The following is a 17,317-nucleotide window of genomic DNA, read 5'->3' as shown; positions in this document are numbered from 1 at the left end:
TCCGTCTGCGGCGGCTGCTGCGAATCACGCCCACGCGCTGCCTCTCGCCATCTGCCGATTAGCGAGGCAGTCGCGCCACGCTTCCCTCCGTTTGCAAGGTGCCGCGCGAGGCAGATTGTCCGCGCCAGCCAATATACCGCGAAATGAAAACACGTATAGAGCTGCGGTCAAATTTCGCATTAGTATAGCAATCAGTGAGCTCATTTCGCCTAATAAATAAATAGGTAATAATAATTAATCTGCTGCTTAAATCAACCGCACTTTTTCGTGTTTCGCGGGCTTTCTTGCAGGTTTGGAAAAAAAAACTTTAACGTAGCACTTGAGTAACAGAAAGCTGGATCGGGAATTTTTCAAGATGGTTTACAATTTTCTCATTGAAGCTTTGGGTCTGAATATATTGAATGAAATTGATTGATTAATAAATAACTAATTATGTAACTAAGTAAAATACACGAAATAGCTTGACTCATTACAACATTATACATTGCATATGGTAACCATTATACAACATTGCATATCCAGGAAAGTGGCACTTGAATATTTTTTTAAGATCTGGCACAGTTACGTGGGACACACGGTATATACTGGGTGTTTTCTTTTAGCGGCGCCAACTTTTTCAACATTGCTTGTGGTAGATAGCACAATCGTAACCCTTGATCTAAATTACTCCCTGAGGCATATTCATTTCTTCTACGAGGAATCAAAATGCTTAATTGAATAATTAACATAATAACGCTAATGAACTCTTTAATATTACTTACTTAATTTGCGGCACATATTTCGATCTACGAATTGTGAGTATGCAAGGCAAAAGGACTTAAAACCAATTCTAAGGACTACGCCACTTCCGATGTATTACTTTTCAAAGTGTCGGACGAGGTGCATTGGCGTTCCAGTTATTTTTGTGCTTTAGTACACACAAAGCGTTTTCTTTAATAAACGTAAGTGGGAAAGCAGTACATTTTTTACCGCAAGTTTGACGGCGCATACCTCGAAACTGGTGCCATCCTCAGAATTCGTTCCGATATGCCTTGCCTACTCACTAGCTAGAATTCGTAGATTGAAATATGTGCAGTCATGAAAAAGTTAATTAGCATAATTATAGTATATATTCCATTAAGGATTTTGATTTCTCGTCGAAATAATGGCCGCTTTATCGAGTAATTTAGAACAAGAGTTCGTATTCCACAGGCGATTTTTTAAAAGTTGCAATGCTTTAGATAAAGAAAGTACCCGGTATGCCCCTTAAATATTGGCCCTTGAAAACACCTTGCCTGTTTTCAAAACAAATCTCATTTACCATTTTATTTATATTGCAGTAGAGTGACACGAAAGCATTTAATTGTTTCCCAAAATTATTGTTCCTTCTTTCTGTCGTCTTCTATGTTACACGGGATGATATATATATCGAGGCGCGTTTTCATTGTTCTGTGTCCGATGATGACGAAAAATCGATTTTGTTTATGGTGCCATCGTTAACTTAAATTTTTGCCATTAGGTCGGTGTTAACATGAAAATGTATTCTTTGCATGCTCCTGTGGCTTATTGTTTTTTTGACGCAGGTGTAATGTGTGTAGAGACGTCGCGTTCAGACAGATCTCTTTCTTAATTAGCACTTGTTAGAAGGGTATTTACCATTGTCCAATTAAATTAGCCTTGTATACTAAAAAAATACATATGCGAGCAAATTATCTCGCCTGATCACTCCATCTAGTTCTCTTATTCACTTGTCTGCACCCCTTACTCGCATGTCGTTAATAGACCACCAGTTAACTGCTCTGGCATTCAACCTGCCCTAGTTCTTTACATAATATCAACTTGCTGTCAGCTGACCTCCGTTATATGCATCCCCGCATATACTGGCACTTCTGGTTGCATTATGCAAATTTTGTTCATGCTTGCGTCATCTTAATCAGTGCCGCTGTCGGTCACGTAACATGCCTTCCTGAGCTTTCACCTACGTTATTGACGTAGCAGTGCAAACGTTTTTAGGCCTTCGGAATCACTGCCTATGAATTGCGTACGAATGTGGAACTACAGCGTACTAGTACAAACTACAGTGTACTAGTGTAGTGGAACGTAACGCGCCGCGCCTTGTCGCGCCTCAGTCCGCAGCAGTATCGACACAACTCGAGTTACAGCGGTTCAGCGCTTTCAGGTCGGCGAACTCCAGGGCAACGCGGCTGAACCAGTTCAGTTGTCCACTCAACTCTGATTCTCGTCTGCTGCGAGCCGCCTGGCGTAATCCTATCCTACAAACAATCTTTTAGGACCTGGCAATCATACAGCTTCACGCAGATGTCCTCGCATAAAACAGCAAGCTGTAAATACCCACATCGTAGGTGGTGGAGAACGTTTTTGCCACCTATGAGAAAAGAAGGCTTAAATAATTGCACTTTAAATTGAACGTTTGATTGATATATTAGTTTATCTATTAGCCTATAGATGGCGCGACAAACTTTAAAGTTGACGTTTGGATGTGATGGGTTTTGCAATTATAATGTAAAGCTGGCTTCGCCGCCATACTTTCTTTCGCGTAGATTTTCGGTGCCGCACTCTTCCTGTAGATGCTGTTTTTTCCATTAACGGCTACCATGCGTGATTTTGTGTAAGCAGTGTTTAAAAAGTAGAACACGTGTACGGGTAACCTCCGCTTCTTATTTCTTTAGCAATTTGAACATTTAGGTTAACTAGTTACTAGTTGTTTTATCATTATAATCTTTTTTAATGCAACGCTGTGCAGGGCAAAGCTGTGCAGTTATTGCGAACTTGTTTTTTTAAGTGCACAGATTTTTGAAGCATAGGCCGGCAGAGAGCTTAGTAACTTGTATATGTCCTTACGGCGCATATTTGTGCTCATCTCTAGCAATAAATTTACAGTCCTTGTTTCGTTCCTTACTCCTGTTACCCCAAACATTGTAGTGACCAATTTTTTGGGCGCAAACAGATACAATTGCCACCTATCGCTGAAAAATAAAATCAATTTCTTATTTTGCTGAAGAGTATTGCGTCGTACAGTTTATAGTTTATCCAAAGGTGTCGCGACAATCGTGGATTTATGTTTAATGAACTCATTTTGTTACGTCGTCTTGAAACGAAGGTGTAAAGAGTTTCGCAACCATGGCGAGAAAGGATGGCTTCACTGCATGCTGCGCTTCGGTGCCGTACTCTACTCGTAGATACTGTTTATGTGGACATCTCTCATCCTCTCTTCTCCGCCCAGCCAGCGCCAGCTGTCGGTCCGCCGGAAACGCGGGATCCATAAAAAGGGAAGTGCACAGCTCCTTCTCTCTTCCTCTTGCGTAATGGAGGAGGAAGCGAACGTGGAAAGGGAGTCAATCCTCTCAGCTTGCGGCTGCGTCGGGCTTCGCCGGTGTTCGGGGGCTTCGCACGGCGCCGCACACCATTCGCGACGTAGGCGCGGTGCGGGAAGGTAGCAGCCGGGGCCCGTACACCGCGGCACTCCAAACACACGCCGGGCACAGGAGGGAGAAAGCAGAAAACGACGCAGACGGCGCAGCTAGGAAGAAGCAGAAGACAAAGCCTTCAAAGTTCAACCGGTGCAGACGGCAACTGCAAATCTGCGCGCCTGCTACGAGCGCTGTGAAGCTGCCGGCACGGCGAAGCAGCGGCAGCACACGGCAGACAACTGTGGTACAGCACGTCTGCTGAGCGTCAGCAACGTCGCCGCTGTGTAACATACAGTGGGAAAGAAACGGTCGATTTTGGGGGGACAGAGGACGCTCTTTAACATTCCCAGAGGAGTGAGTAGAAGGCACAGACGACAGAAAACATGGCCGAGGCAACGCAATACTCCGAGGTTCCGCAGGCCGAGCCAACCAAGCCCGCCGCTCCGAACAAAGCCGGCGAGAGCGACGTCGTCTGCTTGAAGCCCAAGATGAGTTTGCTCAACGGTATCACCGTGATCGTCGGCAGTATCATCGGTTCGGGCATCTTCGTGTCGCCCCGTGGAGTCTTGGCCAACACCGGTAGCGTGGGAGCGTCCCTCATCGTCTGGGTTGCGTGCGGAATCTTTTCCATGATCGGAGCATACTGCTACGCGGAGCTTGGATGCATGATCACAAAGTGAGTCCCCCCGAACCCTTTCTGGTGGCGTTGTTATCTCTGTTACCGTGCTCTTTGCGGAGGTTTGGTATAATTCCGCACTTGACACCGACAGAAAACCTGTAGTCGTTCATGTCCACGAGGTCCTTTTCCCCCACTTCCCGCCAAACACCGCAGCGTTCTCACCCCTGCCAAGCTGTCTTCTCCGCAGTGCTCGTAAGCGGTCCACGCGGCGTCTGCTGCGCTGGCTGTGACGGAGTTCAGGCAGCGTGCTTTCTTTATTACCATTATTTTTTAGAAAAGCGTTATCGTCAGGTATAACGTCGTATAGCGTATCGAGCGTCTTCACGGCTGTGCTAGTCCGCCGCAACACCACAGCGATTCAGCATACCATAGAGAGCAGAGTGATTTGTTCTTAATGTATATGGTTCTCCGAAAGATAATGGGGTGGGCTTGCCAGACCTCTTGATAAAGACGCAACGGCTAGCGGCTAGGGCTCAACTCATCGTGGTGCGTAGGAGGGTCAAATGGCTAGGTTAGTTCATCAGTATCAGGGCACGACTGGGGAGTTCATTTAAGAACTCCGAAGTCGTTACATAAACGGCGAGGCGGGCGGTTGCTTGTCGGATTACTCAGGAGAGGGAAACGTCGAATTAGATGCGTACTTTACGGTGGCGGAGGGGGAGTTTGCAATGGGGCAGCTTCGTACTACGTCGGCAGCGGATCCGGACGGGGTTACTAATAAAATGCTGAGGAACCTGGATTTCAAGTCAGCTCACGGACTTGATGAACAAATATTGGGCGGCCGGGGAGATCCCGTCAGAGTGGAAGCATGCTAGGATTACATTTATTCCTAAACCAGGGAAGAAGATCTGTATTGAGAATCTTCGTCCCATCTCGCTGACGTCCTGCTTGGCCAAATTGGTGGAGCATGTGATCCTCAACAGACTTCAGGGTTATGTGGAGGACAAGGAGTTGGTACCTAAAACGATGATTGGCTTCAGGGCTAATTTATCAACGCAGGACGTCATGATACAGCTCAAAAAGAACGTGGTTGATCCTGGGTACGGCACGGGCACCAAGGCTATCTTGGGGCTCGACCTCACAAATGCCTTTGACAATGTCACCCATGAGGCAATATTAAGGAACCTATCGGACATAGGACCCATAGGACCGGGGGGTAGTACCTTCCGGTACATCAGATCAATTCTGGAGGATAGGACTGCGGAGATTGTAGTCGGATAATTTAAATCGGATCCTTTCCCGTTGGGGGGCAGGGGGACACCACAAGGGTCGGTTTTATCGCCGTTCTTGTTTAATCTCGCCTTGATCCAGATAACGCCGAGGCTGGCAAGTATATCGGGACTTAAACATACATTTTACGCGGATGACATTACTCTGTGGGTAACAAGGAGGAGCGACGCCCAATTGGAGGAAACTCTACAACAGGCAGTGGATATTGTGGAGGAGCTAGCGGGGGAGGCAGGACTCTCGTGCTCTCAGGCCAAGTCCGAGCTTTTTGTGCTTAGGGATAAACCAAGAGGGATACATGCGAGGCACTATGTGCCGCCATCACCGCTGAAGGTGAAATAGGGGGGTGCAGCGGTAACTGAGGTCCAAACGATCAGGATCCTGGGTCTGTATCTGCAGACTAACAGGAAGAATAGGGAGGCCTTGGAAAGGCTTAAATATACGGTCAATGCTACCGTGAGTCTAATCAGGAGAATCGCCAATCGTAAGCGAGGAGTCAAGGAAAAGGACTTGTGTAAGCTGGTACAGGCGTTTGTGCTCAGTAGAATAGTGTATGCGACGCCTTGTATGAAGATGGACGCAACGGAGAAAGGCAAGGTGGAGGATACGATTAGGCAGGCGTATAAGGCGGCCCTTGGGTTGCCTAACAATACGTCTACCGAAAGGCTGCTGGGATTAGGGGTGCACAACACCCTGGAAGAACTGCGGGAGGCACACTTGGTGATGCAACTCAGTAGGCTTTCCAAAACGAGAGTAGGGAGGGATATATTGGAGAGGATCGGCATTGGAAGTTGATCCTCCAGCCGGGGACATGAAAATTCAGGTGAAGCGAGAAATACACAAGGGCTTGTGCATAAAACCTTTGCCCAAAAACATGCATCCGATACATCACGAGAACCGCAGGAAGGCAAGAGCCAGAGCTTTACATGCTAAGTACGGGAACTACAACGGGGCAGTCTACGTAGATGTCGCCGAGTATACGACCAAGGACGCATTTGCAGTTGCGGTGGTGGACGAGCGGGGACGCTTAGTCACCTCTGTATCAGTCAAAACCCGCTCCTCAGAAACTGCAGAGGAGGCGGCGATAGCGCTAGCTATAGGTAATACTAAAGCTGACCTGATTATCAGCGACTCTAAAACAGCCATCCGAAATTTGTCGAGGGGCAGAATCTGTCACAACGGCAGGATTGCTAAATCGGGCCACGGGGCGAGGGACTACGGAGGTGGAAATTGTCTGGGTACTAGCACACTCTGGGAACCCTGGGAACGAGGCGGCTCACATAAATGCTCGAGGTTTCGTCAGCCGAGCAGGTGAGCCGGGCGTTCCGTGGAGGTCCACGAGAGATGGGGTGGTGTCCTTTCACGACATTACTAACCATTACAAACTTGAGCGGAGAATTTACCCGCCCCAGGACAAGCAATTGGTGAAGGCGCAGGAAAGCGTCTGGCGAAGATTGCAGATGAGATCTTTCTATAACCCATACATGTTAAACAAAATCTACCCGGACGTTCAGCCGGAATGAAAATGGTGCCAGGAACTGGTCACCTATGACCACATATTATGGAGCTGTAGCATAGCGCCGCCAATGGCGGATATTATGCGTGATCCTTCTCTCGAGCAGTGGGAGGCAGTGTTGGCCAGTTCAGACCCGGTCGTCCTGACCAAAACCGTGGAGTGGGTCACCCAGGTCGCAGTCAGCCGTGAGCTGGTGGCCATCTAGCACGGAATCGTCCGCACATGCGTTCTGACGAAAATAAAGTTTTTCCATTCATCCATCCATCCCGAGGTAGGGAGTCGCTTGCTTGAAACCAGTGACGCGAAGTTAGCGGAGAACGTTCCCAGTAAAAAAAAAAAAAAAAAAAGAAAGAAAGAAAGAAAGAAGCTGTCAGCTTGTTTTTTTTAAATGTTAACACCTTTCCAAAACGGTAGTTGCATATGAATCCAGCTTCGGACAAAGGTAAAAAACACATCTGGCCCGACAAAATGTTTCTGTACAAAGACCTCACGATGGGCATTGTCGTCAGCACTGGCATTTTTTTTTTTTGCTCTGACACAGGATAACAGTTAATATATTTATAGGAGGATATAATACACCGGAATTGCGGAACATTTCAGACACCGCAATTACAATTGAGTGGTGGAAAGGGTTCCTGTATAACGCAGTATTATATAAGTAGTCCGTGTAGCAAAAAAATTATTGATTGTGCAAATCTCAAATCTACTGATTACAGAGCGGGTACGTAAACTGCTCTTACAGAATATAAGCAACTAAATAAAAGTAAAGAACGTCTCGTGTATTGTACCTTTAAAAGAAAGTTGGCAAAGAACACTTAAACCACACACACCACATTTTCTCTCGGTACTGTCATTTGAAAGTCAATATACTTACAGCCTCTACACGCATTGCCGGAATATAACTGACGTATACCTCATCCATATTCAAGAAAAAATAATTGTTGATGTAGACACTGTATGGCCATGATGTAGTCCTGTATGACCATAAAGGGTCTTGTATACTCATTCGTTCCTCAAACGATTAAATAATGTTATATTTTGCCCAGTTCGAGCCACAGCAGTAATTTAGTAACACCCCGCGGACCTTGAAGGTACTCTAATAAACAAATGAATGAATGAATAAATAAATAAACCGTATGATTATATGGAATGAACACATTTATTATTTACTTTTTCGTTACCTACACTGCTTCGGGGGAGGGGGGGGAGAGGGGGTTTACAAGGACAACAAGATTATGTCTGGCCAAAGTGGCACAGCTCATTGCATCGCAGTGGTACAGATGTAAAAGCCACATTATCCTTAATGAGCGCGATACGTACCTAAGTAGCTCCCAGGTTACAAATGACTCAGATTGATCAAGAAAATAACATCATACTTGTGGAATACTGCTCACCGTCCGTTCCGACGTGCGAGACGCATGGGTCTTAATTTCATTCGATCAATTTTCTCTCAGGGCGGAGGCATTACAGAAAGGAGTGGGCGGTACCGAAATGCGGACAGCTGCGCATGGAATGAGCGACGCGTCAAAGCTACAACCTTCCGGGCTAACCTGAATTTCCGTTGAAGTTTAATTCATTTGCTCGAGTTGTCTCTCTCTTCCTGACGGTGCCGTGGATCGTGGAAACGTGGCCATAACTGTATCTCTTTTCATTTCATTTTTTTACCCACGCATGACATTCGAGTCACGTACGTCCGTAATAGAGCACCGGCGACGCACGTTTTTGTTTGTTCGTTCTTTTTGATCAATCCTGTGAGTAACGCCTTCCTTCCGAAAACGCTTGCTCCCTCTGGAAAGCGGATCGATCTGGTTTCGGTGCTGAATTGCGTAACACCGTTGCCGGCAAACTGCACCGACGTCCCTAATAATATACACGTCTGCAGTGACCGGCCTGCTTGCACTTTCCAGTCACTCCTAGATCGCATAACCGTACGCGCCGCAGTGACCAGAATGCAAACATCCCGATCGTCGCATGTGCTTCGATTGTCGAGACGCGTCGCTGGCTCCGTCTACACGTTTCGCAGCTGTGCATGCCAGGCTTTGAAATTGGCTGTTTTTGATTATAGCACGGTACGTACCCACTCGTAACACAAAGTGTCCTAACACGGCGTTATTAATTAATGCGTAAAGCATTGTATGTCCCGCAAAGCAGAAAACGCGGCGTTGTCTGCAACGAGTGGTAAAAAATTCATGATCGCCACTGACGTCATCTGCGTTTTGAATGATGTCGGCAGTAATGCAGAATTAAAGTTGGAACAAGTTAGAGTAAGGTGACTTAAGGTGGGTTAAGGTTCCTGCATATTAAAGCAAGGTGCGTTAAGGATAGTTGTGAAGGAGATGTGACATCACGCATCACGAACGCAATCAATTAGAGAAATCATTACGCTTCCGCATTCAAATCACGTAAAGACACTTAAGTGCCTGCGCCAATTTTGTCTTACCGCTACTGATACCGCGGCGACCATGACTGCGCATGCGTGGAGTTTAACGGGCTCCGCTAAGTTTACCGGAACGGCTCCCGCCGGTTACCGTGATTGCGTAACAGCATAGCAGTGCGCTGAGGCAAAGCCATAGGTGGCTTTGGCTGACGCCGCGCCCGCTTCGTGTGGCGTCGGCAGAATTTGTTTCTCCGTCTAGAAAGCGTCTCCCTGCCACTGGAGACCATTTACTGGCGTTTTCAGAGCTCCTGTGTTGCCTTGATCTGTCTAGATCAATCAATCAATCAATCAATAAAATAGTTATTCATTTGAGGACTCAATGATTGAATCAATCAAACAACCACTGAGACAGAGACTTAACGAACCAATCACTCATTCTGTCAATCAATCGTTCACATCCAATGAATCAGTCGATCAGCGAATGAATCACCCATTCAGTCAATCAATCACTCATTCAGACAACCAATCGTTCAGTCAGTCAGCCAACCAGTCAGTCTGTCAGTCAGTATAGGAGCGAAAACTGGACGATTAGGTACGTACGTGTTGTGACACATGGCACAAAACGGCGGGAGCTACGCGCCCTATGGCTCCCAGCCTTTGTCAGTCGGTAAACATGCCAGCAAATTGGTCGGTAAATCAGTCAAAGGTGTGCGCTATAAATTTCCAGTGTCGGCACAACCCCGAGGAAGCCGCGAGTTCGCAAGACGCGCGGCTAAAAGGAAGCGGACGCAGATACTACACGACGATACCGCGTAAACGCACACAGCGCTTCGCTTCCTCAGCGTAAACCGGCAACAAAGAAGGAGAGAGAAAACAGAAAATAAAAAAAAGGTAAATCAAGAGGGCTTGCCCACTCCCGCTTCCTCCTCCTCCTCCTCCTGTATATCGAGCGGTACGGAGCACGTGTTCCGACGAAGGTCCTTCGCCCCCTCTTTCCGTCGAGGGCGACGAGCGCGAGCGGCAGCAGCTTGCAACGCGACCGGCGCATTGCAGCATCCCCCACCGGTCCCGCTAGGCCTAAACCCGGCGTGGTCGGCCGTAGTGTACGCGCAGCTGTAATGGCGCACTCGTATCCTCGAACTTTACGCTTGGCTGGCGTAGAAAACAACGCGTGATTGTTGCTTCTACATTGCAAAGGGTGGGACCATCGAGAAGACGCATTGGCGAGACGCGCGCTGGATTCGCGGTTGTCTTTAAAATTAAAATAAATTGTCGGTTTCGACGTGTCTCCAAACTGCGAGGACGTATAGTGTTATAGGAGGCGCGACGTTGTGGAAAGCTCCGGAGTAAATTAGATCGCCTGGGGTTCTTTGTAACGCACACGCAATATGCGCCGCACGAATCGAACCCGCGACCTCGTGCTCAGCAGCGCTACATACGTCTATAAGACATTCATGCTACCGCGGTCGCTATATAATACAATAGAACGTTACTTAAACTTAATGCTGATTTAGCGCAGAATTTTGCTCCCTTTGGAAGGTGTCTGCAAGCGCGAAGCGCAAATTCCTAAAAGCGTTGTCAACCTGACGGCCAGCACTAACACGCAAAACCAGATTGTACGCAGGGTCGTGAATGTATTGAGAAACTATAGACTTGGTTTTGGGCGTCATTGTCGCACAGCCGCTCACCCGCTCGATCAACCAATCAGACAGTCGCTCATTGCCGGCCATGGTGTCCCAGTGGACACAGCGATCAGCTGACGCGGTGGCCCTTCATTGTGTGAGCCCTCTCTCCAGCACCTCTGTTGCTTTGTGGCGTTGTGGTCAATCAATAGCTGAATAAATAAATGAATAAGTCAACACGCCCAAAAACTTTAATACACGATACTTCAGCTATCGTGCCAAGGCTTAAAAATCCACGTGCCTGTGACGAGAAGGCAACCAATTTAGTACTCCTCACTATCCTCTCGGGCATCTCAGAGTATTCTTTACTGTGAGCTTAGGTAATCAATTAACAATAATGCACTAACTTAAACAATTGCTTTAGATGCGTTATCTACAATAGAGAAGTTGTATTCAGGAATATTCAAACAATTAACTTCCCTGACGATAGCTGGTGTGGATTTAAATTTTCCGGGATGCTAGAAAAAAAAACAGCGCTCGAGATTTGAAAAAGTGCCACGTGACTAGGCGCTTTCCCGCAGCGACATTAGTGCGGCCATACAGTTTCCTGTAGGAAACTCTATGAGTGCGGCAGTGCCTTGAAACATGTGACCGGATGTTACCAACGAAGAGTCGATGCTGCACGCCGACCGAAGACATTTCTCAATTGGCGCTGCAACTCTTCCACTGAAGATTTTTCGTTCAATGCAGTACTTCAGAAGTTGATTAATTAATTATATGTGGTCAATAACGTAAGCTCACGGCAGAAGAAAAAAAATCCGAGTACACCAAAGCACTTCTTAATAGTTGTGAGTGCGAAAGCACTAAGGTCCTATTGAACCGTCCGCCGAGCGGTCCTTCGACTTATGACGCTCCTCGCGGTCAGTCGAGCGCATTGAGACGGTTGGCTCGTTTCGATTTGCCTTTACCGAGCCAGTACGCAGGCGAGAGCTATATCGAACCACCATTAACACGAAATGACACTTTTAAACATAGCTATTTTCCTAGAGCGATTCGGCAATGGAACATGCTGCCCGATTCATTCGTTTGCTCTTCTTGTTTAAATACATATGGAGACGAGCTGCAGATTCTTGTTTGTTCGAGTCGAGAAGTGTTCTGATCCGCTAGATCAACAACACCATGTCGTGGTCGCGGCAAGTACAATTGCGCCCGCACTATTGCTACTACGAATATACGTGAAAAAGCAGTGCCTTTATTAAAGTATTGTCATCGTTGTCTTCATTGTTGCGCGCATGATTTTTCATTGAATTGTAAATGGTGACCGTACCTCCATTCCTGTAATGACCCTTCGGGGGGTTAACGGTATCAACAAACAAACAAACAAACAAACAAACAAACAAACAAACAAACAAACAAACAAACAAACAAACAAGTATAAAACGCAGGCAAACTTTACATCAACCAGTCAGTCAAGCAATCAATCACTAAATCAACCAATCAGTGCGTCACTCAGTAGATCCATAAATCCACCACGGATAGACTTCAATCAATCGCCGATCGTACTGTATAGAAAGTCCTTGCGAGGTTGCAGGCGAAGACAAAGCGCCCGGAGTCGGAGCGAAGAAACAGAGCCAGGTGTGTGTGTGTGAAGGGGGGGAGGGGAGGGAGAGGGGGGAAACAAGTGTTCCTCCTCTGCGCTTGCTTGTTTCTGCTCGTCGCATGAAGGCGCGTCTTGCGTAAAGTGTTCCACGCACTTCACGCTCCGTCACCTCTGTCGTCGCGCAAGTGCCAAGCCGCGACTACAGCCGATTGCGCAAGTCGTACGTACGTCGCCACCGTACACGGGCGACGATGATGATGATGTATACAGATCGAGCCCCAGCTAACGTTAGCCAAGCTGTTAATGAAAGACAAGTGAACGATAAAATTGCGAAATTCATACGGTGTTCGGATGTCGTTCCTCTTGCGCCACCAGGGTAATTCTGTGTACTACAATTACCTGCTCAGTTATGGAGATTAATGAATCAGCTTTTTATTTTATTTATATTTTTTTAATCTAGAGGAGTGGCTTACTACGATGGGTAAGCTGATATGCTTACCCATCGCCCCGGTAAGCTGATGGGAATGATGAATCCATGTGAATAACGCGTATTTACGTCTCCTAGTGAATATACGTTATAAGCTGCAACCAACGACGCGCTCTCACTCTCTCTCTCTCCCCCTCTCAAGTAAACAAACACGCACACACACACACACACAAACCTATGTGCACATAAAGGGGATGCAGCGCCAAGGTTGTCAACAACCATGGGTGCATGTATTCACCCTTGACAGATAGGTTTCAGGCATGACAGTTTGCTTATAGAGGATAATCGAAGGCTGGCTCACGTGCGTGCATGGCATACTGGAATAGCACGTGCTACTTAAATTAATGACACACTTCATCCCTAGCTGTGTCTGAACAGAAACTCGCCAACTTTGAAATCAGCAGGACTTTTGCATTAGCGACAATGCAATGAAAAGTTACATGACCCTTCGCCTCGTCAACGACAGGTTGTGTTCTTTTATCTCCGAGGCGGCGACCCGTCTGCCCTTATATAACTCTCAAAACGACGGCAACTAAAACGAGTTTTATAAACTATACTCCTACCTATACCTTGCTACTTTTACTACTACGTACTATTGCCCTTTCAAACCATTACTACTGACTTTATTGCACAACTTCCTGTGTTGCATCTGTTCTGTTTCACGCCTCTTAGTTCTCAAAAAGCGTTGGAAACGTTCAATATAATGCCGTTTACAACTATATCAAGTTTTGTCTGTCAGGAGATGGCTTTGTAGAGTGCTTCCCCGATTTCCCGTTCTTTCAACCGTACAACTTTCCGAAAATAAATTCCCCGAGTGTTATATATTGTTCCTGGAGAACAGTCGTGAATTAGAGAACAGTCATTCTAACGTTCAAAACAAGTCGGTCGTCATCGAGTCGTCGCTTCTGCTGGCGTTCTTAAATGTGCACTCGAAAACATTGTTCAAGCGCACTTGAAACGTGGGAGATAAAAAAGAAAGCAGTTGCCGTGAACGAAGCTCTTATATGAGAAAATATGATTTACCTATGAGTCTTTGTTCTCCGCTCGAATGTTGTAGTTTTGACGTCAGTACGGAAATTACTTGCGTCAGTTGAGAAAGTATACGTGTAGCAACCTTTACAATAACCCTCGCACGTCTGGCCATTTCGAGCAGTATACTTGTTTTTGTCGCCGGCACGTCGCTATGTGATGGAGTGCGCAGTGTAATGGAGTGGATGCGAACAACTTAGCGTTGTCGTGAGACCGTCACTCCCCGGTGTTTATATATATATTCTCGCTTACCACCCACTGGCTTGTTTTTCTCTTTTCGCCATCGAAAGGCAGCAATGACGCTAGTTTCGATAACAACTTTTCAATCTAATAAACAGTCTAATAAACAGCATTTTTAATCAGCACCTTTCTTTTTTCAGTCATGTTATCTATCTATCCATCTATCCATCCATCCATCCATCCATCCATCCATCCATCCATCCATCCATCCATCCATCCATCCGTCCATCCGTCCATCCATCCATCCGTCCATCCGTCCATCCATCCATCCATCCATCCATCCATCCATCCATCCATCCATCCGTCCATCCATCCATCCATCCGTCTATCTATCTATCTATCTATCTATCTATCTATCTATCTATCTATCTATCTATCTATCTATCTATCTATCTATCTATCTATCTATCTATCTATCTATCTATCTATCTATCTATCTATCTATCTATCTATCTATCTATCTATCTATCTATCTATCTATCTATCTATCTATCTATCTATCTATCTATCTATCTATCTATCTATCTATCTATCTATCTATCTATCTATCTATCTATCTATCTATCTATCTATCTATCTATCTATCTATCTATCTATCTATCTATCTATCTATCTATCTATCTATCTATCTATCTATCTATCTATCTATCTATCTATCTATCTATCTATCTATCAGGTGCCTCTCGATCACCAAGATAAAGCAACAGATGACTATGTGTGGCCACACGAAACTGCCAGTATTTTTTAGCCGCTTCCTATAGCACCTTCATTGAGTTAGCGTCGTCTCTGCATATGCGTACACGGCTGTGCGTACTTCTGCGACATATATACATACAGATCTTTATTAAAAAACTGTACCACAAAAAAAGAAGCGCTGAACATAGTTACTTAGCTGTAGGCCATTAAAGCCAGGTGAACAAAGGCCCCACGCCTGAGTAGTAAAGGGGAGTGTGTGTGTGCGGGGGGGGGGGGGGGGGGGAGCAGTCGGCGAATTTTGTGTTCGCAATAACGAAGCTGGGCAGGCCGCGCTTCCATCAACGCGCGCGTCCATTGTGGAAAGCGGATACGGACGTCATACGTCACACATCCGGTTGTGCGCCTCGGACAGAAGGCAGCAGGCCTCGCTTTGTCTGTGTAGGTCTGCCTGCAGCGGGCCTGCCTGCATGCTCGTCCGTGGGTCGTCAATTATACGCACCGCTTCGCTCGTGCCAGTAAAATACAGTTATGCAAACGGCGAGGAGCCCTCTTTTCCACGGGCAAGCGTATGCAGATGGCGCTGTTGTATGCAATTATCTCGCGCGTGTTTGCCGCAGCAAAGTTTGGATGCGACTGGGGGCACACTGTCACGGCAGGCCGAGATGTTCACCCAGGATGGACCCGAGAGAACGTCCACCTTCCGTAAGCGCGGAGATTCAAAGCTGGGAGCGGCGCTGTAACTGGTCAGCGGTCGAGATGGAAAAAAAAAAACGAGATACCTGGCCACTGTAATATCCCCGGGAATGTTGCAGCCGTTCGAGGCAGCTGTACAAGGCGATTGCTATAACAACGTCACATCTAGACTCAGGGGCACTCTAACACAAGGCGAAGGGCGGTGTACATTGAGACAGGTCTCAGCCCCTGGTTGCATAGCCGACGCGGTTCGATCAGAATTCAAAATCTTCAGATTTGCTTGACATTGGCCCTTCGCTTCAACTTTAAGATCGCGTCCACATTGGATACAAGCAGAACCTTGGAGACGCTCGTTAACCGTATGCGGCTCGGTACAGCACGTGAAAAACACTTTCTGCAAAAAAATTTCAAGATCTGATAGTCCGCAAGGAGCTCGTGGGCGCGCGGATGAGGATATTCTGCTAGAATTCCCGCGACACGACGCATATAGAAAAAGTTTAACACTGTGGCAATGTACCGAAGGCCCTTCAACCTCAGGAAGATGTTAGGTCAACGGCCAGCATATTCGTTGCAAAGACGACTGGGGCTCCAAAGGCTTCTAGAAGCAAGCGATCTTCTCGGAAGCTATTGAGTAGCGTATATATGCGTGATACGCACGTTCTACATGTCTGATTTTGCCCGACTTTCGCCCAGTTCATTTCCTGGGTTCACGCGCCTTCGTGTGGAACCTATTACTTGTTTTCTTATGCATGTGCCCTGACTTTAGTGTAGCTGTGTGACTGGACTTTGTTTTTACAATGGTTCTGAGTTGACTTTAAGTTCTCGTGCTTTTAAGTGATATCTTTTTCTTACCTGAAGACTTTAATTGGGCATATTTATGCAAAAAAGGAGTAGCCGGTGCCAATTAAAGGCAGCAACATCTTTTAAGCACCATATAATATGAAAAAAATAATATGTAAGTTTTATTGAATGAAAGGCAGACAAATCGACGTGAGCTAGTGCGATCCATCCTGATACTCTGCACAGATGTGAGAGGAGAATGGGAATGAGATACGGGATTAATGATAAAAATAACGACAGATCAGAGGGATGCACGGCCTTGCAGAATTTCTAATAGCTCGGGCCCACATCGATGTTGTGGAAATGCTCCGGAATGAATGAACGTTATCGCATCTCTTGCCAAGCGATCACAGACGCAAGGGAAGGTCCCCAAAGACCTGCCGGGCCATCGATATACGCACCAAAAGGATTCACTGGTGGCTGGCATTCATTCGCGAACGTACGAAGACGGCGTTATGATGTCCATGCTTCCCAAGCTGTTACAGAGGAGCTGAAATGAGAAGGGCTGCAGTACGGCAGGCGCCTGTAGAGTGGATCTAGCAGTCGGCGTTTGGCACTCAGATAGAACCGCGCCCATAGAGATGAGCGGACTTTTTTGGGCATGTTCTGAATTAATTTGCCTCTTTGTCGTTCGTTTCAGTCTCTTTTTGGCTGAGAGCGCTACATTTGTCAGCCTGTTTGTTCTCCTGGTTGTGCACAAGTTCGGGGCAGAGTGGGGTGTGGCTTGCGTGGGTCTGGAGGGCAGCGAAGACCATTGCACATCCGAAGGGGCCGGTTGCGTCAAATGGCTACCTCGCGCCGCCTTTGTACGTGCGGGAATTAAATTACGCTTTGCTTAGAGTATTGGTGAGAAAAAAAGCAAGGAAGAAGTGTGTAAGTGTGCAATATCATGAAGAGGCGT

General features: G+C 46.6%; 1 protein-coding gene across 1 annotated transcript in view; it reads left to right on the top strand.

The window, feature by feature from the left end:
• The first annotated feature begins 3,364 nt into the window (after positions 1 to 3,364).
• Positions 3,365 to 17,317, top strand: part of LOC126544953 (large neutral amino acids transporter small subunit 2) — a 123,941-nt gene continuing 109,988 nt past the window's right edge. The window contains exon 1 of the mRNA XM_050192525.3: positions 3,365 to 4,086. Coding sequence (XP_050048482.1) covers positions 3,794 to 4,086 — 293 coding nt within the window. The 5' untranslated portion in view covers positions 3,365 to 3,793. The remainder of the gene's footprint in view (positions 4,087 to 17,317) is intronic.

Source organism: Dermacentor andersoni, chromosome 10 (assembly GCF_023375885.2).
Source record: "Dermacentor andersoni chromosome 10, qqDerAnde1_hic_scaffold, whole genome shotgun sequence".
NCBI classification, from domain to species: Eukaryota; Metazoa; Arthropoda; class Arachnida; order Ixodida; family Ixodidae; genus Dermacentor; species Dermacentor andersoni.
This window is presented reverse-complemented; position numbering and strand designations above follow the sequence as displayed.